The 23,666-nt window shown below is 44.7% G+C and overlaps 1 protein-coding gene across 1 annotated transcript in view; it reads right to left on the bottom strand.

Annotated features, from left to right (window-relative positions):
• The window catches only part of LOC132884354 (charged multivesicular body protein 4b), a 104,808-nt gene that overhangs the window by 23,040 nt on the left and 58,102 nt on the right, over positions 1-23,666 (bottom strand). Inside the window, exon 2 of the mRNA XM_060918199.1 lies at positions 18,453-18,630. Coding sequence (XP_060774182.1) covers positions 18,453-18,630 — 178 coding nt within the window. The remainder of the gene's footprint in view (positions 1-18,452; positions 18,631-23,666) is intronic.

Genomic DNA, 23,666 nt, shown 5'->3' with positions numbered 1-23,666 from the left:
ATCTGTCCATGCAGCAAGAGAATTTCACTAGTATTAAGGAATACTCTCTTCAAATTCAGATTTTTGCAATATGACAGCCTCAGCTCCACAGTGCTGGAAGGATGTGCTACTCAGCTGTGTCGGGTTTTTCAGCACATGTTCAACCTGAGCCTGAGCAGGATGATCGTCCCAGCTCTGTGGAAATCATACCTTGCTCCTATGCCCAAGAAGAAACAGCCAAGCACAAAAAAAATGACTACAGACCAGTGGCTCCAACTTCATGTATCATGAAGTCACTGGAGAGGCTGGTCATAAAAGCACCTCTGTTCATTAGTAGAACCATCATAGGACCCCCTACAGTTCACCTACCAGCCCCATACTGGAGTGGAAGATGGCATCATCTTTCTGCTGCACAGGGCTTATACTCATCTTGAGGAGACAGGCAGCATTGAGTAAGTTCCCCCCCAGTGCTTTTAACACAATAAGACCCGCCCTACTTGGTAATAAGCTACTGAAGATGCAGGTGGCTGCTCCTCTCGTAGCCTGGATCACCAACTACCTTAACAAGAAGGCCACAGTATGGGAGGCTGGAAAACAACATGTTGGACATTATAGTGAGCAGCACATGGGTACCTCAGGGGACAGTCCTGTCTTTCTTCCTGTTCACACACTATACTTCTGACTTCAGATACTGCTCACAGTCCTGCCACCTGCAGAAGTTTTTGGGTGACTCTGCCATTGTGGGCTGTATCAGTAGGGGACAGGAGGCAGAGTATAGGAGTGTGGGGGACAACTCAACGTTGCAAAGACTAAGGAGTTGGGAGCACACGTGACAATGGCTGGCTAGGAGACATGTTTGCACAAAGCTCCCACTCGTCTTTAATCATATTTAATCTATCCATCCATCCATTATCCATAACCGCTTATCCTGTGCAGGGTCATGGGCAAGCTGGAGCCTATCCCAGATGACTGTGGGTGAGAAGCAGGGTACACCCTGGACAAGTTGCCGAATAATCGCAGGGCTGACAGAGAAAACCATTTCACACTCACTCATACAGTCAATTTAGAGCCACCAATTAGCCTAACCTGCACATGTTTGAACTGTGGGGGAAACCGGAGCACCCGGGGGGGGAAAAAAAAAAAAAAAAACACCTCACGCAGACACAGGGAGAACATGCAAACTCCACACAGAAAGCCCCCCCCCAAATTGGCCACTGGCCTTGAACCCAGAACCTTCTTGCTGTGAGGTGACCATGCTAACCACTACACCACCATGCCGCCCTAATCATATTTAATGAAAGTTATTATTCTCATTTGAGCTTATTATATTAAGTGGTGCAAGAATCTGCAGCAAGAAGAAAAGGTGCCCTTTTGACAAGTGATGTTGAAACAGACAAAAATTAACTCTCAAAGAATGATGACTGATAATGCTAGCCAAACTGCAGCTTCGCCCTTAACAGGAGTTAGTCCTCGCCGATGGGGAACACCATGGCTCGGATTCATGAGAGGACTCAAAACTTTAGTGACATAATGGAAGAGAAGCTCTCCAAGTTCACAGAGACTTTGGAAAAAATATCCACGACAATGGAAAGCCAGTTCAAACATTACCGAGGCAGAGCAGAGAGTCTCAGATGTGGAGGACGTGGTGACCAGCCTGGAGGGGAGACTTGCTGAAGCAGAGAAGAAAATAAAAGGTAATTGTTGTTAACATGGATGATTTGGAGAACGGGAGCAGGTGGAATAAACATCCGTGTTCTCAATCTGAAAGAAGGTATGGAAGGAAAATGCCCGTTCCATTGCTTTGAGACTTGGCTGCCCACTGTGCTTGGCCTAGAAGTGAGCCCTGGTGTGAAAAACCATATTAAAATTGACCAGGCTCACCGGAGCCTGGGGTCGTGGCACAGACGTCCCTGCCCGATGATTATCAAACTTCACAACTCCAAGGATAAATCAAGGATAATGGCAGCAATGAGGGTGATGTCTAATCTGGAATATGAAGGACAGATGATCTTCATACATCAGGATTTATCTTTTTCAGTTCGAGAGAGACGGTGGGCCTTCAACAGTGTGCGTCAGGCTCTGACAGAAAAGGGCATCTGCTTTAACATGCACTTTCCAGCTACAGTGACTGTGAACCACAACACTGAGCACAAGTTTGAAACAGGAGATGCAGAAAACTTTAACACACTGGAATAAAGTTGGACAAGAGACACTTTCAATGATTTTTGTCTTGTCTGATCGGGGGACTGCACGCGCACAGCTCAATAAGGACTGCGTAAGCTTGTTTTTGTTATAGCAGTCTTCATATCTTGAGAGCCTCTCAACATAAAACTTAAGGTGTAAATGGTGACCTGACACTACTTTTTCTTTTTCCTTTTCTCAAGATTTGTATTGCGATATAGTCACCTTCTCATAATGCTCACTAACATGTCAACAGTTCATGAGGGGCATCTTGTGTGGTTGATGATATGAGCTGTAGAAGTGTTGTGGTGATAGACGGCCAGAATAATAACAGGCAGGTAATAACATTATGTTGTGGGGGCAGGGGTGGGATATGGAGGGGTCATTTTCCCCCCTCGCTCCAGAAGTGGAAACTCCTTTTGCACTACCCAGTGGGTAGCTTCTTGTTTTGAACATTCAAACTTTTTGGTTTTTGATGTTTTCTTCATGCTTACATTGTTCTTGGAGTATAGAGAAGGTTCTAGTTGTTTTTTCCATCATGAGAAGATGGAAATGTTCATACCAGCACAGTTCACTCAGTTCCTGGGCCAAATATTGTATTGCACTATATTTGCTACAATGGGTCATCTAGCCATTTAACCCTCTGGAGTCTGAGGGTATTTTCTGGCACTAATAATTTTGCCATACTCCGTTTTTGTCATCAATTTCAACAAATCTAAGCAGCATTTTCAAACTTGTATGACTTTTTTGCATTCAGCACAAGTTCAGCTACAATAATATCTAATGTAATATGTATGTCATGATCACCTAAATGAAGATGTTGTAAAAAAACAGTTTTAGAACCATATTGGAATGTGTGAAACAACATTCCCTTACCCATTGTGACGAACTGTTTTGATCACTTGAGGTGATTCTGTTCAGTCTTCCAAATGTATCAAGCACAAAAAATTTTTTAGATCTGCTCCATTGATTTGGACAGTTAACAAAAAAATTATGTCCTATTGTTTTGGGATAAATGGGTGGCAGTGGGAGGAGTATTCAATGAGAAGAGTAAAAATATTCCATCCCATTCAACGAGAAGAGTGAAGTCCCACTGTCATCTCTTAATCCCATCAGGTCAAGTGATCAAAACAGGTCATCATGATGGGTATTGTTTTTTTCACACATTCCAACACAGTTCTAAAACTGCTTTTTACAACAGCTTCATTTATCTGGTATATGATTCTATTTACTGTGTCTTAATTTCAAGTCGTGTACCATTTTACTCAGTTTAGAGCCACAACTAACTCTGTTACACAATTACTCTAATTTTGCTCTAACTCCAACTTTTACCCTCCAAGCTCAAAATAGAGCAAAATTAACTATTTTTGAAGAAAATACTTTTAACTTTAGAAAAATTGCTTGGTCATTTTTCCTGTGTATGCACTACAGCACATGCATATCAACAGATATGCTCATAAGAAATAGAAGAAATATTTACACTTCAAGTTGATCTTTGGCTGGATCAGGGTGAAATGTTTTTTTTTTTAACAAAAAAAAAGGTCCGTTCATCATCAGTGCTGCAGTTCTCAAGATTGAATTGAATTGCTGTCCTGAATCATCCAATGCACATAAAATCCGCATGCCATCTTGAAACAAGTTTTACCTCCAAACAGGTAGCCTAAACTATGGAATACAGATTTTATCCTGTTTGCGGGTGGGCATTCCCACCGCGAAAGAAAAACCAATCAAAACCAAAAGAGTGAAAGTGATTATCATGCCATTACCATGTGAATAGTCTTATGAATGCGTAAGTGGGCACTCGGCACTCCAACTCCGGTGTGACCGAGTAAGGTGACAAGTTCTAGGTTTCATCTAATTTAGGTAATTTTAAAAATATAATATTTGGCAGTGGGCACATAGGAAAGTGTCAAGTATAAAGTCTGTCAATATGTTTATCATGCTTGTATGATAAAAATACTTATCTAAATACACAACCTACTCCTTCTAAACCTGCCAAGCTATGCCGGCAAAGCTCTCGACCCCAGGAGGGTTAATCTGGATGACTTATTCGTTTTTTGATCAATCAGTGATTCAATGACTAACACAAAAATCATAACACTAAATGTCAAGGGAATTAACCAGGTTGTTAAGAGATGCAAAATAATTTCCATGCTTAAAAATGATAAGGTGCAAGTGGCATTGTTACAAGAGACTCACGTTACAGACGCTGAGCATTTAAAATTTAAGCATGACTGAGTAGGCCAAATTTATTATTCCTCTTTCAATTCAAAAAGTAGAGGGGTAGCAATACTCATCCACAAACATCTTGATTTTACACTTGTTAAAATCATGTGAGATACAGAAGAAAGGTTTATTTAATTACTGGGTTTCTATATGGCGAACAAATTCTTCTAGGAAGTGTTTATACACCCAACACTTTTGACAGTTCATTTTATTCTAAGTTACTGGCTGATACGTCCTCAATATACCCACCTTTTGTAATACTTGGAGGTGATTTTAACTGCAGTCCGTCTCCCGAGATGGACTATAGTCCTCCTAAAACCCAACTTTTCTCAAAAATGGCAAAAGCAACAACAGAGCTTTGTTCAGACCTTGGTCTATTTGACGCATGGAGACTCACTAATCCACAAGAGAAAGATTTCACATTTTTCTCGCGTCCCCATTATTCTGACTCTAGAATTGATTATATTTTTGTTTCTAGATCAGCCCTTGAGAGAACTAGAGCCTGCTCCATTAACACATGCGTTTTCTCAGGCCATTCATCAGTCTCTATAGAACTCCTGCCTCCTTACTATGATCCTTTATCGAGACATTGGCGTTTAAATCCATCTCTTCTTAGCAACCCTGTATTTTTTACATATTTAGGAAAATCAACGGGAACTTTTTATTTCTACAAAAATGTTCCACCTGAGGTTTCAGCCTCTACCTTATGGGACACAGGCAAGGCCTTCCTCAGAGGGTACATAATTTCTTACACATCTGCAAAGAGGAAGAATATATTATGACAACAGTTGGAGCTTGAACGAGACATTGCCATTTCGGAAAGAGAATTTAGTGTCTCGCTCCACTTCTGTGTTGAAGAAATTAGAAGCAGCCAGATCTGCTTTAGATCAACTGCTAACTCAAAAAGCAGAAAACAGCAAGATTTTATACTGGGCACAGATTTGAATAAACCTGGCCAGGCTACTTGCTCGTCTAGCGCAGGGCAAGGCAGCATTCCATGCAATACCCTCGCTCAGAAACAAGAAGGCTGAACAAAATTTTGAGTCCAAAATTATCAATAAAATAATGAGAAAGTTCCACCAAGAATTATACTCAGTGTCAAAATGCATCAATTCTAAGGGAAAGTTTTGACAGAATGAATCTCCCTACCCTATTTGAAGAAAGCAGGAAAGATTTGCGTAGGCCGATTACAGCTCAGGAAGTCTTGAAGGCCATTAAATCCCTACAGAGTGGGAAAGCGCCAGGCCCTGACAGATTCAGGCTTGAATTTTATAAAAAGATGGCAAAATTTGTATTGGGGCCTTTAATTAACGTTTATGGAATCATTTAAGAGGGGCACACTCTCACCGACTTTAAATCTCACCCATATCTCTCTGATTAAAGAAAGAAACCTCCTGATCTTTGTTTCTTCTGAGTATATCTTCAGGACAGCTCTCTTTATCCACTGCACAGCTGACTTTAATGTGTAAATGTCTGCTTTTAGCAAGGCAATGTATTCTGTTCCAGTTGATCCAGGAGAAGCCTCCCTCAGTTACACAATGGTACAGTGAAACATAAGGGTTTTTTCTATGGAACATCTCCGTGCTACTTTAAAAGGTAACAACCATGTCTTATATATGGCAGCCCCTTCTTGATAATCTTCCCAGTGATCTTGCTGATCTATTGCAGAAGGGGCATCCATACCTCGTCTTAACCTGTCATAGCTTTTTGAATTCCTTCCTTTGACATGACCCTAATGCAAACAATGATTTATATAAAATATGATCCCAATGTGTGCTGATGTAGCGCATGCATGTTAATTTTTTTCTTTTGATTTGGCAAGACCTGTGCTATATGGTCTGTTTGTTAATATAAAAATTAATAAAATATTGAGAGAAGACTAAGAAGTTGGTGGTGGACTTTAGGAAGCAAAAAGACCAGTCACCATCGAGGGAACGGAGGTGGACAACGTGGAGGAATACAGATACCTGGGCATCCATATAGACAGTAAACTGGACCAAAACAAACAAACCCCACATACAGATGTCCTATACAAGAAAGGTCAGCGCCACCTGTTTTTCCTCAGGAGATTCAGGTCTTTCAATGTCCGCAGAACCATGCTGCAGATATTTTATCACTCTGTGGTGGCCAACGTCATTTTCTACACTGTGGTGTGCTGGGACAGCAGGGTGGTGAAGGCGGCTGATGCCAGACTCAAACTGATTATGAAAGCTGGGTCCATCCTGGGAGTGGAACTGGAGTCATTGGTGGAGGGATCAGAGAGAAGGATGCTGAGGAAACTTCAGTATTATGGACAATCCCTCCCACCCCCTGCATGACACCATGGTGTCACATCAGAGCACCTTCAGCAGGAAACTGAGGCCACCGAGGAGCAACACAGAACACCATAGGAGGTTTTTTCTACCAGTGGCCATCAAACTATATAACTCCTACCCCTTCCGCAGGATGGACAGCTGATCAAACAAACAATATCAATATCAGGTGCAATATAACAAGTTGTCATGTGCAATAATGTTTTTCCCAACATCATGTGCAATATTTACTTTCACTAATCAGGTTAGTCTCTTACATAAAACTTACCTTATTTCTATTATTAGAATGCTAACTATCTAGGCACTGTTCCCCCCCCATCTTAATTTTGTAGTTTAGCCGCTTATGTAACCTTGTCAGCCCTGTGCGCTGTGGCGCATGCACCTGAAGGCATGCCCCGGGCTGCACGTACATAGAGCGGACTCCAGCACACGCACTTAACGATACGCACCTGAACTTAATTAAGGAGCTATACATGTGCACCTATTTAAGGACCGTACTGATGCATGATCAGTGCAAAGTTTTACGCTATGTCAGTATGCATTACCAAGCCTTTCTACCCTTGCTTCTGATTTCCTGTGCCTGTTTTTCATTCTGCCTTCGATATCCTGTTTGCACCTCGGCAATGGCCAATGCAGTGGAGGAAGCTGTCGCTCCAGAGCTCCCTCCAGTGGCCAATGCAGAGACAGAACAGGAGGCTGTTGTTCCTGAGCCCCTCCTAGAGGCTGTCTTTCCAGAGCTGGTTTCTCAGCCAGAGCCAGCATCTGAATCAATGCCTGAACCAGAGCCTGCATCAGAGCCAGCTCTAGTGCCAGCCCCAGCATCAGAGCCAGAACCAGCGCCTGTTCCAGCTCCAGAGCCCATGTCAGCTAGAGCATCAGAACCAACGCCAGAGTCTGCACTAGCTCCAGTGCCTATGCCAGAGTCAAGGCCAGTGCCAGAAACCTGTGTTAGAGGAAGACGTCGTCGTGCCGCCGCCCGGCCACGAAGACGTCGTCGTGCCGCCGCCCGGCCACGAAGACGTCGTCGTCATCCTGCCACCAGGTCCTAACCAGGACCTAAGAAACACGCTGACAGAGCTCAAGCCCGTGCCTGAATCCAGTTCCGAGTCCAAGCCAAGTCCACAGTCAAAGTCAAGTCCAGCGCTCGAGTCCTCTACTGAGCCTGAGTCGAAGCTCACTTCCTGCTTTGAGCCCAAGTCATCCCCAGAGCTCAAGTCCAAGTCCAGAGTTCAAGCACACTACCAGCCCTGAATCCAAGCCAGATCCAGAGCTCAAGCTTGAGTCACCTCCTGAGCTAGAGCCCAGCCCTAAGCTCAAGTCATCTCCAGAGCTCAAATCCAGCCCAGAGCTCAAGTCCACTGTAAGTCCTGGATCTGAGCCAAGTCCAGAGTCTGAGCGTGCTTCCTGCACAGAGCCCAAGTCATTTCCAGAGCCCATGTTCAATCCAGAGTTTGAGTCATCTCCACAGCTTGAGCCCAAGCCCAGAACCAGTGTCATCTCCAGAGCCCAAAACCAGTGCAAGTCAAGAGTCCAAGTTTTGTCCTGAGCCTGAACCTGAGCCCCCATTGGGGCCACGTAGGATGGATTTTTGCTCTTTGTTTTTTTTTTTTTTTGTGTGTGTGTGTGTGTGTGTGTGTGGGGGGGGGGGGGTTGTCAGTCCTGCACGCTGTGGCACATGCACCTGAAGGTACACCACAGGCTGCACGTGCATCGAGTGGATTCCAGCACCCGCGCTGTTAATGACACACACCTGAACTTAATTAAGGAGCTATATGTGCACCTATTTAAGGACTGTGCTGATGTTTTACGCTACGTCAGTACACATTACCAAGCCTTTTTACTCTCATTTCTGATTTCCTGTGCCCATTTCTCATTCTGCCTCGGATATCCTGTTTGTGCCTCACCTGACCCTTTGCATGTTTAATGTTTTGGATTTAGCCTGCCGATTTGGACCATCTGCCTGTGTGCATTTCTCACTCATAAACATCACTTCTGCACTTACGTCTGCCTACCCCACGTCTGACAACCCTACAGCATTTCTATTGTTTTACTGTTATTCTATTAGGCACTTTTTTAGGCATTTCTTTCTTTTTTTTCAACTTTCTCTTTATTGAGGACAAGGTAGAAAATCACGTCATATAAAAAAAACAATACTTTTTAATTTAACAGAACATGTATACAATTCCCACCCCCCATCCCACAAAATCCCTAGTAGTGCATCCCAAACTAAGGGAATTAAATTGGTAAAGAGACAGCTAAAAGTAATAATATTAATAGGTAATGATGACAATCATCAGGTGTAGATAATTAAACAAAGAAAAAAAAAAAGAGTGGAGTTAGTTAAAGAGTCAGGCTTGAGAATAAATGAGAGAGGTTGTGCCGGGCTGTAAGAACATGTGTCAACCCCCAGGCTCTAACACTCCTGAGTTCATGAATTGCCGGGGAGGGTTTTTAGTGTGTTGATAAAAGACATTACTGGGTTCCAGGTAGAGTAGAAGAGGTTTTTGGACCCCCCAAGTGTGTATTTAATCTTTAGAGACTCAAATGGAGCATAAGGTCACTCATCCATAGGGAGGACCTAGGTGGTTTGGGGGATTTCCAGTGCAGCAGAATCCGTCTACAAGCAAGTAAAGTGGTGAATGCTACGATGTCTTTATGCTTATTGAGAATCTGCTGGTCAGTTGGCGCCATTCCAAAGATAGCAGTGTGAGCGTTGGGTTGCAGATTAAGGTTTAGTGACTGAGATAGAGTTTTGAAAATTGCTGACCAGTAATCAGAGAGGGAAGAACATGACCAAAACATGTGTGTTAGTGTTGCTGAAGCAATATGACATCTGCTGCAAATCTCATCCATATTAGAATAGATTCTGGCTAGCTTAGACTTGGAGAGGTGGACACAGTGCAAGACCTTAAACTGAATTACACCAAACCTAGCACACGATGTGCTCCTATTTACTCTTTTCAGAGCCTCAGTCCAGAACTCATTTGGGTATTCCAACCCCAAGTTCCTCCTCCCATTTCTCTTTAATTGCATTGAGAGAGGTATCTCCGAGAGATAATATATTTAAATACATTCTCAAAATTAGGCCTTTTTGTTAAGGTTTTGCTGGGATTCGAACCTGGTTCGTTGGTGTGAAAATCCAGCAAACCCCCACTAGGCCACCAGGGGGATGACTCAAATGCAGAGGCGTGAGGCGGAAGTAGAAAAAGTATCAAAAGGTTTATTTATACTATATACACTATATACAATCCAGGGCAAAAGAAAAAACACCAAAGAGTATAATCCAACACTGGGAAGACAAAGGGAAAAATAAAATATCCAAAAGTTCAAAGTCCAAAAAGGAAAAGGCAAAAATGCAAAAGCTCAGAAGATCCAAAAACACAGTCACTACTAAATCCAAAAGAAAAGCAAAGTGCAAAACAAAGAACACAGTACAGAGGAAACTGGAGATAAACATAACAGCACAAAGACTCCATGACAAGAGGACTGAACTCAGGGGGTATAAATACACAAACTAAATTGAACACAGGTGAAGATAATCAGGACTAAACAGGCAATTAACACAAACACAAAACACAGGAACAGTGGCGGCCTCTAGAGGCCAAAATAAACATGACACGAAAAGGAAATAACAGCGGCCTCTAGAGGCCAAAACAGTCCTAGTCCTAACAGGACCCCCCCCCCCCCAGGAGCGTCTCCTGACGTTCCCAGGGCGATCCGGATGGGCCGAATGGAAGTCCCAACACAGTTCTTTACCTAGGACATCCCGAGCAGGAACCCAGCAGTGCTCCTCAGGACCATAGCCCTCCCAGTCCACCAGATATTGCAACCCGCCGCGGACCCGGCGGGAGTCAAGCAGGCGATGCACAGTGAACACAGTCTGCCCCTGGAAGATGCGGGGGGGTGGGGGGTTCTTAGGGGCAGGGGCATACGTAGACGTCAGTACGGGCCGCAACAGGGAAACATGGAAAGTGGGGTTGATCCTCAGAGTCCGGGGCAACTGGAGCCGGTAGGAGACAGGGTTCACCCTGCGCACCACCTTGAAGGGGCCAATGTAGCGAGGAGCAAGCTTGCGGTTCTCCACCCGCAGCGGAAGGTCCTTAGTGGACAGCCAAACCCGCTGCCCAGGGCGGAAAGCGTGTGCAGGTCTTCTATGGCGGTTGGCCTGAGTCTGGTTGGTTCTGGAGGTCTGTATGAGGGTCTTCCTGACCTTGCTCCAGGTCTTGCGACACCGTCTCACATATTGGTTGACCGAGGGCACCCCCGCGTCCTCCTCCTGGTCTGGGAACAGAGGTGGCTGGAACCCGAATTGGCACTGGAATGGCGACAGCTTGGTGGCCGATGACTGCAGGGTGTTGTGGGCGTACTCCGCCCATGGCAGCCAGGTGCTCCATGATGTCGGGTTATCCATAGCCAGGCCTCGCAGGGTGGTTTCCAGGTCCTGGTTGAGCCTCTCCGTCTGACCATTGGACTGTGGGTGAAACCCAGAGGAGAGGCTGGCAGTGGCTCCGATGACCTTGCAGAACCCGTGCCACACTCGGGAGGAGAACTGGGGCCCTCGGTCTGAGACGATGTCCTGTGGAAGACCAAAGACTCGGAAGACATGATCAAACATAAGTTTCGCTGTTTCAAGAGCAGAGGGGAGTTTGCACAGTGGTATGAAGCGGCAGGCCTTGGAGAATCTGTCAACTATGACCAAAATGACCGTGTTACCTTGTGACTCAGGGAGACCCGTGATGAAGTCGACTGCCACGTGGGACCAGGGACGCCAGGGAATGGTCAGAGGATGCAGGAGACCCTGGGGACGCTGTCGTGGGTTCTTGGTTCTGGTGCAAACCTCACAGGACAGGACAAATGACCTTACTTCCTTCTCCATGTTAGGCCACCAGAAGCGTCTTTTCAGGAAGTCCAGGGTCCTCCGAGCTCCCGGGTGGGCGGTGAGAGGGGAAGAGTGACCCCACTGGAGAACCTTGGCCTGGGCTTGATGTGGGACGTACAAGAGGCCCGGTGGCCCCGTCCCAGGACCGGGGTCCTGGCGTTGGGCTCGTCGGACAGCCTCCTCAATACCCCAGCGGACAGGGGCCACAATCCAGGACACAGGGATAATAGGCCCGACTTCATTCTCCCTGTTAGTGGCAGAGAACAGCCTGGACAGTGCGTCAGGTTTGGTGTTCTTGGAGCCGGGGCGGTACGAGAGGGTGAAGTCAAACCGACTGAAAAACAGGGCCCACCTAGCCTGTCGAGGGTTCAGTCTCTTGGCTTGCTGGAGGTACTCCAGGTTCTTGTGGTCAGTCCAAACCAGGAATGGATGTTGCACTCCCTCCAGCCAGTGCCTCCACTCCTCAAGGGCCAGTTTGACCACTAGCAGCTCTCGATCCCCCACATCGTACCGGGACTCCGCAGGACTCAGGCGGTGGGAGAAGTAAGCGCAGGGGTGCAGCTTTCCTTCCGAACGTTGAGAGCACCGCGCCGACACCACTGTCCGAGGTGTCCACCTCCACGATGAATGGTTGGGAGGTGTCCGGGAGGACCAGAATGGGTGCCGTGCAGAAGCGGTCCTTGAGATCTTTGAACGCCTTTTCAGCCTGAAGAGACCAGCCATAAGATCCACCTGTCCCTTTGGTGAGGTCTGACATGGGTGCTGCTACAGAACTGAAGTTCCTGATGAACTTGCGGTAGAAGTTAGCGAATCCTAAGAACCGCTGAACCTCCTTAACGGACTTGGGAGTAGGCTAGTCCCGGACGGCCAGGGTCTTGGCAGGGTCCATTTGGAGTTGGCCTGTCCGTACAATAAATCCCAGAAAGGAGACCTCAGGAACATGAAATTCGCATTTCTGGGCCTTGGCGAACAGATTGTTCTGTAGCAGCCTCTGGAGAACCTGGCGGACATGGTGGCGGTGCTCCTGCACGGTCTTGGAAAAGATAAGGATGTCGAGGTAGACAAAAACGTACAGGTTAATCATGTCCCTTAAGACGTCGTTGATTAGGGCCTGAAAAACAGCTGGTGCGTTGGTGAGTCCGAAGGGCATCACCTGGTATTCGTAGTGCCCAGACAGGGTGTTAAAGGCAGTCTTCCACTCGTCTCCCTGTCGGATACGGATGAGGTGGTATGTGTTCCGTAGGTCCAACTTGGTGAAGACGGTGGCGCCTTGGAGCAGGTCGAAAGCAGTGGACATCAGCGGAAGGGGATATCGGTTGCGCACAGTGATCTTGTTCAGGCCCCTGTAGTCAATACATGGTCGGAGCCCCCCATCCTTCTTGCTGACAAAGAAGAAGCCGGCACCAGCAGGTGAGGTGGAGGGTCGAATGAACCCAGAGACCAGGGCGTCTTTGAGGTATTCCTCCATGGCCTTGCATTCTGGCTGAGAGAGGGAAAACAGTCTGCCACGAGGAGGGGTAGTCCCAGGGAGCAAGTCGATGGCACAGTCGTAGGCCCGGTGCGGAGGAAGAACGGCGGCCCTGCTCTTGCTGAATACCTCCTTGAGATCCCAGTACTCTGTGGGAACTTGAGATAACTCGGTGAGATCAGGGGGCTCGGCAGGAGACACAGGAGAGCTAGAGAGCAGACAAGAGGCATGGCATGCAGGGCCCCATTCCACAACCTGGCTTGTTACCCAGTCTATGCGAGGGTTGTGGCGAGTAAGCCAAGGAAGGCCTAGAATAACTGGGAACTCAGGTGAAGGAATCAGGTGCAGGGATATTTCTTCCTTGTGACCTTGAGACTGGAAGAAGACTGGAGAAGTAACTTGGGTGACTCTTCCATCACCTAACGCTTGGCCATCGAGGGCAGACACAGACAGTGGGACTTCAAGAGGTGCAGTCGGAATATTGATGCTTTGGGCGAAGTGAATATCCATAAAGTTCCCAGCCGCCCCTGAGTCTAACAAAGCTTGACAAGAGTGGACAGACTCACCCCAGGAGATGGAGACCGGGATGTAGATTCCTTGGCCAGGGAGTCCGGGAGAGAGGGTAGGCCCCGTCACAACCCTCCCTCGGCTGGACAGGGCGGTCCTTTTCCCAAGAGTTCGGGACATGATGCTCGGAAGTGACCAGGCTTGCCACAGTAGATGCAGCACTTGTCCCTCCTTCTGCGCTCCCTCTCAGATGCGGAGAGGCGAGTACGACCCACTTGCATGGGTTCTGGACAGTCACTGAAGGAGGTAGACGGTTTCCAGGTAGAGGTAGGGAGGCTGGGGGGGGCTCAAAGCTTGGTGGCGTTCTCTCATCCTGTTGTCCAGACGAATAGCATGTGAGATGAGGGTTTCGAGGTCACTTGGGCATCCAATAGAGGCCAGACCGTCCTTGATGGGGTCAGACAGACCATGGTGGAAGGCTGACACCAGGGCAGTCTCGTTCCATCCACTTACTGCTGCGAGCGTTCGGAACGAGATGGCGTAATCTGCGACGCTTCCTCCTTGCCGGATGGACATGAGCTTTCGGGCTGCGTCGGTACTGATGTCCGCCTGATCGAAGACCCGAAGCATCTCTTCAGAAAACAGCTGGAAATCAAGGCACTCAGGTCCCTGTCTTTGCCAGATAGCAGTAGCCCAGGCTCGCGCCTTACCAGCTAATAAGGTGATCACAAAGGCAATCTTGCGGCGATCCGTAGTGTAGGTGGTAGGCTGAAGCTCAAAGGTGAGTTGACACTGGGTAAGGAACTCTCGGCACTCACTGTGCTTGCCGTCGTACCTCTGTGGTGCAGGAAGGCTGGGTTCGCGAGGTGAAGAAGGCAGCATGGCAAGAGGCACAGGAGCAGGAGCTGGAGCTGGATCAGGAGATGCAGGCAGAGATGTCAGCTGTGCCAGGGTTTTCCCGATTTGCTGAAGCAGTTCCTCGTGGCGAGCAAGGGCCTCACGTTGGCTGGTGAGCGTACGTGGTCGCTCCGAAGCGTGTCAAAGCTGCCGTAATTCCCTGAAGGTTGGCCGGGTAGACAGTTGAAGCAGCCTCTGCTGAGTCGGTCATGACGGAGTCTTTCTGTTAGGGTTTTGCTGGGATTCGAACCTGGTTCGTTGGTGTGAAAATCCAGCAAACCCCCACTAGGCCACCAAGGGGATGACTCAAATGCAGAGGCGTGAGGCAGAAGTAGAAAAAGTATCAAAAGGTTTATTTATACTATATACACTATATACAATCCAGGGCAAAAGAAAAAAAAAAAAAAAAAAAAAGAGTATAATCCAACACTGGGAAGACAAAGGGAAAAATAAAATATCCAAAAGTTCAAAGTCCAAAAAGGAAAAGGCAAAAATGCAAAAGCTCAGAAGATCCAAAAACACACAGTCACTACTAAATCCAAAAGAAAAGCAAAGTGCAAAACAAAGAACACAGTACAGAGGAAACTGGAGATAAACATTACAGCAGTGACAAGAGGACTGAACTCAGGGGGTATAAATACACAAACTAAATTGAACACAGGTGAAGATAATCAGGACTAAACAGGCAATTAACACAAACACAAAACACAGGAACAGTGGCAGCCTCTAGAGGCCAAAATAAACATGACACGAAAAGGAAATAACAGCGGCCTCTAGAGGCCAAACCAGTCCTAGTCCTAACACTTTTAGATTGGAGGGAATTTGGAGGATGTTGTCTATAGCAGAAGGTTGGGGTGCATAAGGGAAGTTTAGGTTGATATTTTGCATGAAATGTCGGACCTGGAAGTATCGAAAACGACTTAAGCTGGGGAGATTGAATCTCACAGAGATGATTGAAAGTAGAGAAGACACCCTCACTACAGAGGTCTTTAAATTTGGAGAGGCCGAGTCTTTTCCACAAGGCAAAGGCATTGTCTAAACTGGGTGGGAGAAAAAGATGATCACAGATAGGGGCCAGTTTAGAAAAATCTTTTAGACCGAAATGGTTTCAAAATTGTGACCAAGTTCGTAGAGTATTAATAACAACTGGGCTAGAGGTGTAGAGTCGGGTAGATGGAGGGAGACTGGAGGTAACCAGGGTGGGGAGGGAGGTCAAGATGCATGATTCATTTTCAAGTTTGGACCACGACGGTTCTGGTGTGTGGAGCCAGTGTATAATTTTCTGAATATTGGCCGACCAGTAATAGTGAAGCAAATTTGGCAAACCCAATCCGCCCTGGGTTCGAGGTCGCTGTAGAAGCCTTTTTTTGGATTTTAGGGGCTTTACCCCCCCCAATGAATGATGATATAGTCTTATCAATGGACTGAAAAAAAAAGACTTTGGAAGGAATACAGGGAGACATTGAAAAAGATAGAGGAAACAGGGCAAAACATTCATTTTAATACAGTTGATTTTCCCAGCCAGTGAAAGATTAATGGACCTCCAGCTCTGTAAATCGTTTTGTAGCTTATTAATGAGGGGTGTGAAGTTCTTTTTGTATAGCTTAGAGAAAGTCCATGTAATATTAATTCCCAAACATTTGAAGCCAGATTTAGACAGATGAAATGGCAGGTCTCTTTGTGTGGGATTAAAAGAGCTAGGTTGTTTACTGGAAAGCACTCACTCTTTGTAAGGTTGATCTTGTAGCCCGAAAAGATACCAAATCTACGCAACATCTGAACTATGTGGGAGGCATTTATTTCTTGTACAGTTTTATTTTACATAATTTATTTTCAGCTTGTATTGTATTTTAACATACTGTATTGTTATGGAGCGATTTCTGGCACAAGAATTTCCTTTGGGATTAATAAAGTTCTCTTATCTACATCCATAAAATGTTCCACACAGGCCTCAGCATGATACGTCTCCTTTGTTTTGTTGATGGTCAAAGCATGTGAATGCAGTGTCCAGTCTTTATCGACATAATGGGCTGTAGCCCCAAGGTAGCGGTGATTCCCTAGTCATGCCGATCACATGTAGTCACTAGTGAGCACAACTGTCTCTGAGCTCCAACTCCTTAGCCAATTTTGCCCTATCCATTTCATACAGCTTGTGTATCCTAGTGACAATTGTAGCCCTCAAGGGCAACTCAAAAGTCAGGTTGCTGGAAGCTATTCATATTATGTTGCACAGACCTTCATCCTCCACCATGTAAGGCCAAGTTTACATTAGACCGTATCTGTCTTGTTTTCTTCGCGGATGCACTGTCCGTTTACATTAAAACGCCTGGAAACGCCAGGAAACGGGAATCCGCCAGGGTCCACGTATTCAATCCAGATCGTGTCTGGTCCGGTGCTGTGTAAACACTGAGATACGCGGACACGCTGTGCTGAGCTCTAGCTGGCGTCGTCATTGGACAACGTCACTGTGACATCCACCTTCCTGATTCGCTGGCGTTGGTCATGTGACGCGACTGCTGAAAAACGACGCGGACTTCCGCCTTGTATCACCTTTCATTAAAGAGTATAAAAGTATGAAAATACTGCAAATACTGATGCAAATACTGCCCATTGTGTAGTTATGATTGTCTTTAGGCTTGCCATCCTTCCACTTGCAAGTGGTAAGTGATGTGCATGCCCGATATGCACTAGGATCACACACACACACACACAGCGGCTCAGTCCCGAATCACTGCTCGTGCGCTTCACTCGCGCGCTCTGTGAGCTGCGCAGGGCCGGAGTGCGCACCCTCCAGAGGGCACTCGCTGTTCAGGGCGGAGTGATTTGGAGCACAGGATGCCTGCGGAGCCGAGCATATCCGTGTATTGGCGTTGCTGTGTGCACGCGAATCGTGTATTGGCGTTGCTGTGTGCACGCTAATCGTTTTAAAAACGTTAATCTGATGATCCGCTGATACAGTCTAATGTAAACCCCATCTAAATCGGCCTGCATGCTGTAGCTATCCACTTAGCAATCACTACCGTTAATTTGCTGGAGGTTGAACAGTCCATTGTTTTCCGCCAAACACTGCCAAGCATGGTCTACTGCATATTACTAGCACTGTTTTAGGTGTGTGTGCTTAGCTTGCATGTGATATCACAGGCTGGATGTACTCCACTGATAACTAAACTCAGCCTGACAGTACCAACATACAACTTTGGTTTTAAGTGTGCTGTCTGCCAATACTTTAAAATGGAACTTCCCATTCGAGGGGTCTTTCTCCATCATTCACTGATTCAGAGATGTGTATAATCTGATGCATCGAAAAGGTGATGCATTGACGATGAGCCATTGGGACAAATGTAACCTGCGTTAACGGCACTATTTTTTTCTTAATGTCTTTCAAGTAAAATTGCGTTAACGCGTTAAAAAAAAAAAAAGTCTGTCAAACACACACACACACACACACACACAAGCAACAAAGCTTCACAAACTATAAAAGAAATGTTGAACTAATAAATTAACCACAGCTTTAAAAATCTAACATGACCATTTCAGGTAGCTACCTTGGTGAAGTATGATGTCTATAGACAATCAGGACATATTTAAATATTTAAACAAAGTGCTGATAAATTCTTACTAGTAAAGAAGTTACAGTAATTAAACAAGATTACTCCTGCAAAATTCCATAAGGACCATTACTGTTAGCAGGGATAACCAAGGAATGGCTTTTCTAGCATGCATTCTACCAAACAAGACTGAAATTAGCACATCCTATGCAATTATAAAACTAGTAATTTTGTTCAATCACACAGTCTTCATCCAATAAAACCTGCTGGTTTATAAATATATATAAGAGCCAGATTCTAATTTATTAAAAAACATCAAATAAAGCAGATTTGGCCCTGTACTTATTTTACGTTATCTCAGGATCTGCAGCTCAGCAAAGAACTAAATATGAACAAGATATCATAATACAATTTACAAAATTTAAATACAGAACAGTAGAAAGTCAATTACGTACATGTCATCATGAGCAGCTTTCATGGCCTTAGCAGCAAAGCCCATGTTCTTGATGACCTCAGTGTTAGTGTTGGCATTCTCCAGTGCCTCCCTCTGGAACTCAATGGTGGACAACGTTCCATCGATCTGAGCCAACTGCTTTTCATATCGCTTCTTGCGCTTCAATGCTTGTAGTGCAGCTATTTAAGAAAAATAAAATAAAAATAAAAAATTAAATAAATAAACAAAACACCACACTCACCACCCCATGGCAATGGCTAATTCCAGTCAAGGTTATGAGGTCATTTCCAAACAAACAATTTGAAACTAAACATTCTACAGTGAGAACAACTGTTTACAAATGGAGAGCATTCAAGATAGTTGCTAATCTTCCCAGGAGTGGGCGTCTCAGCAAATTTAGTCCAAGGTTCACACCATTTAAGGCTCAGAGATGTGAATAAAAACCCAAGACCTACAGGCCTCTGTAAGCACATGTTTATGTTCATGACAGCACAATCAGAAAAAGAACAAAACAAGAGCCAGGCACAGAGTGGGTGTGCGATTTATCCCTTTCATACAGAATGGCCAACCCAGGTTATACTCATGTTGATTTGTCTCCGAAAGGGTTAACCCGTATTGTCTGACTCTGCTTTGTGACCCACCTCCCGAGGTAGGTCAGACTCGAGTCTGACCAGGGTCAATTTCAATGTGAACTGCACCACCTGGGCCACTAACAGCTGGGGCAGGACTAAACGAACTCATGCAAGTGGTTGCACACATTACCAAGCTTTTTTTTTTTTTTTTGGTCGATCCTCTACTGGGTTCATACTATAACTAGTTCTGAGTTATTTTAAAAAATAAAATAAATAAGTAAATGAATAAAAAAGCAAAATAATGACTAACAGCAGAGCAAAAATGTATGCAAAATTCGTCAAAACTGCTGAAACTCCGAGAGCCAACAACACTGCCATCTTACAATCTTTACGTATGGCATCCACCTAGATCCCTTGTGCAAGACGTCACGCATCACGTGATAATTTCACCTGGGGGTCAAAACAGATGTCTTCAACATGGTTCAATTTTCTTGTCATTTTTGGTTGTTCAAATCATTCAAATAGTGAAACAAAGGTATTACCGTCTCCCCACTATCAAGAAAAATGTTAAAGAGAAGCAAACGCTTCAAGAACAATGAAAAAAATGAGTGGTTAAAGAGGATATAATGAGAGGAGCCAAGCCTGAAAACTCTAGAGAAATTCATGATTCCATTTAAAATGTTTTTTTTTTTAAAGTCAGAAGTGAGTTTGCTTAAAAATTGTTTTATTTCTGCTCACAATCAAGTTAACTTCTTCATGAAAGTGCTCAAACAAATTCAAGTTATTTTCTTACACAGTGGTGCTTGAAAGTTTGTGAACCCTTTAGAATTTTCTATACATGTCTGCATAAATATGACCTAAAACATCAGATTTTCACACAAGTCCTAAAAGTAGATAAAGAGAACCCACTTAAACAAGTGAGACAAAAATATTATACTTGGTCATTTATTTATTGAGGAAAATGATCCAATATTACATATGTGAGTGGCAAAAGTATGTGAACCTCGAGGATTAACAGTTAATTTGAAGGTGAAATTAGAGTCGTGTTTTCAAATCAATGGGATGACAAATCAGGTGTGAGTGGGCACCCTGTTTTATTTAAAGAACAGGGATCTATCAAAGTCTGATCTTCACAACACGTTTGTGGAAGTGCATCATGTCACGAACAAAGGAGATTTCTAAGGACCTCAGAAAAAGCGCTGTTGATGCTTATCAGGCTGGAAAAGGTTACAAAACCATCTCTAAAGAGTTTGGACTCCACCAATCCACAGCCAGACAGATTGTGTACAAATGGAGGAAATTCAAGACCATTGTTACCCTCCCCAGGAGTGGTCAACCAACAAAGATCACTCCAAGAGCAAAGCATGTAATAGTCAGCGAGGTCACAAAGAACCCAGGGTAACATCTAAGCAACTGAAGGCCTCTCTCACATTGGCTAATGTTAATGTTCATGAGTCCACCATCAGGAGAACACTGAACAACAAAGGGTGTGCATGGCAGGGTTGCAACGAGAAAGTCACTGATCTCCAAAAAGAACATTACTGCTCGTTTGCAGTTTGCTAAAGATCACATGGACAAGCCAGAAGGCTATTGGAAAAAATGTTTTGTGGACGGATGACACCAAAATAGAACTTTTTGGTTTAAATGAGAAGCGTTATGTTTGGAGAAAGGCACAAACTGCATTCCAGCATAAGGACCTTATCCCATCTGTGAAATGTGGTGGTGGTAGTATCATGATTTGGGCCTGTTCTGCTGCATCTGGGCCAGGACGGCTTGCCATCATTGATAGAACAATGAATTCTGAATTATACCAGTGAATTCTAAAGGAAAAAGAAGGTGGGTCATGCAGCAAGACAACGACCCTAAGCACACAAGTCGTTCTACCAAAGAATGGTTAAAGAAGAATAAAGTTAATGTTTTGGAATGGCCAAGTCAAAGTTCTGACCTTAATCCAATCGAAATGTTGTGGAAGGACCTGAAGCGAGCAGTTCATGTGAGGAAACCCACCAAGATCCCAGAGTTGAAGCTGTTCTGTACAGCAGAATGGGCTAAAATTCTTCCAAGCCAGTGTGCAGGACTGATCAACAGTTACCAGAAACATTTAGTTGCAGTTATTGCTGTGCGGCGGGGGGGGGGGGGGGGGGGGGGGGGGGGGGTGTTGTCATCACACCAGATACTGAAAGCAAAAGGTTCACATACTTTTGCTACTCACATATGTAATATTGGATCATTTTCCTCAATAAATAAAATGACCAAGTATAATAGTTTTGTCTCATTTGTTTAACTGGGTTCTCTTTATCTACTTTTAAGACTTGTGTGAAAGTCTGATGTTTTAAGTCATATTTATGCAGAAAAATAGAAAATTTTATAGTGTTCACAAACTTTCAAACACCACTGTAGGTGAAGCAGCTTCCTTATTCGACACTGAAAACCCAGATTGGACACCAAACAGTGCAGACATAACTCAGTAAAGAACCCAATAAGGAGCGACATGCGCAATATATCCTGAAAGAACAGAAAAGATCAAGTGCAGAGAGTACTAGAGGCCGTTACTGTTAGAGGAACCCAGTCCTGTGTAAAATGTCACCATGGAGCCAGAGTGAGTGTAGTAATGAACCTCCAGTTCAAGAGAGTTCTATACAAACACACTGAACTTTACAACAGCTGCATATGTGAAATGGAAATAAATTGACTGGCAGGAAAAACTATTTTGGATCAAACTGTTAGTCTGTTACACACTTACCAACCTGTGTGACTCGGTTGTGCCTTTTGAAACGAGAATAAATGAAGGAACTGAACATTAACCGTTTACTGAAATTATTATGACAAAGGGTGATTATAGTTACTATATGATATAGCTACAATTGGAATGCACTGATTGTTAGCATTTGCAATTAATTATTGTACCATCCACTATTGGTTAAAAGTAAAATAAAATCTTACATTATTTGAAAATCTAAAGCAAGATATTTTATTATTTGTAAAATAAACACTTCAGATATTGTTTTAACAATAATAAGCATCACTGTATAAATGATAGAGCGTAAACAGCTCTGTAACTAGAGGTCCTTGGGGTTGTTGAGACATGGGGGGCCAGGAATACCATCTAGCCAACAATTCAGGTAAGAGTCCTTTGAGGGCAAGTGCTTTGGCTTTCGCAGCATTCTGTTCCCCAAAGCTGATGTCGGGAAAAATTCTCTCTTTGCTTGGCTCTAGTATGTGAACAGTGTGTAAAACAAAGCTCGCTTGTCCCCCAGGTCTAGGGTAGTGACAATTGACAACATAAATTTAACGTCCATCCAAGGGGTCTATACGCTGTCAGAAATGAGGGTACTGTAGGAGTCCATTTCTGTCCCCCAAGGTACAATCTACACTAAAATGTACCCCCTCGGTCTCATTATTGGACCTCAAGGACTGTGTGTACCTTTTTAGGGTCAAAAAGGCCCTAAAAATGACTGACTGACAGCATCCATACATCCCAGTTTACCAAAACACTATGTCTGAGGACCCTCCAGATCTACTCTACCTCAAACACTTAACGAAAGGCTTGACTAAACAGATAATGTTTTCAGCCTAGACTTAAATGCTGAGACTGTGTCTGATTCCCAACCACTACTTAGAAGGATGTTCGATAACTGTGGGGCTTTGTAAGAAAAGACTCTACCTCCTGATGTAGCCTTTACTATATGAGGTACCAGCAGATAGCCTGCAGCTTTTGATCCAATTAGACCTGGCAGGTCATAAAGGACCAGAAATTCATTCAGGTACTGTGGAGTGAGACCATTCAGTGCTTTAGATAGACAGACACCTTGCATCATTCAGTATGCAACAATTGTACAAAGAAAATTTCGTTGCAATTTGGCTCAGCACAGAATTAAATATCAAAGTATATTAAAATATACAGTACAGCAGCAAAAATATTATAAAAAGTGCAATAGTACACAGTGACCTGTGAAATTAGGAATTGTTCCTAATAATAAATAATAGTCGACAATGAACTCTTTGGTTTTGTCCATGTTCAGGATCAGGTTGTTTTCTCTGCACCAGCCCAACAGCTGCTCCACCTCCTCTTTGTAGGCCAGGTCATTGTTGCCCCTGATGAGGCCCACCACTGTTGTGTGTGTCATCAAAGTGAATAGCAGAGGGCTCAGGACACAGCCCTGAGGGGAGCCTTGGCTGAGAGTGATGACACTGGAGGTGTTCTGTCCGACCTGCACTAACTGTGGTCTTTCAGTGAGGAAGTCTAGCAGCCAGTTGCGGGGGGGTGGTGGTGGGGTGTCCCCTCACCGACCACATTTTCTAGTCTATCCAAAAGAATGAAATGATCAGTGGTATAAAATGCTGCACTAAGGTCAAGCAACACAAGCAGCGAGACACAGCCCTGATCAGATGCCAACAGGTCATTTACTACTTTAACCAGTGCTGTCTCAGTGCTATGATGGTCTAAATCCTGACTGATACATTTCATGGATGTTATTCCTATATGAACATAACTGCTGTGCAACAGCTTTTTCTAGGATCTTGGAGATCAAGGGGAGGTTTGATATTGGCCAATAATTGGACAGCCGACAGGGATCAAGGTCAGCTTGTTGTTTTTTTTTTTTAAATCAGGGGTTTGATAACTGCTAGTTTAAAGGATTTGG

This window comes from Neoarius graeffei, chromosome 4, assembly GCF_027579695.1.
Source record: "Neoarius graeffei isolate fNeoGra1 chromosome 4, fNeoGra1.pri, whole genome shotgun sequence".
In the NCBI taxonomy this organism is placed as follows: Eukaryota; Metazoa; Chordata; class Actinopteri; order Siluriformes; family Ariidae; genus Neoarius; species Neoarius graeffei.
The sequence above is the reverse complement of the archived record's forward strand: the minus strand, read 5'-3'. Positions and strand labels throughout refer to the sequence as shown.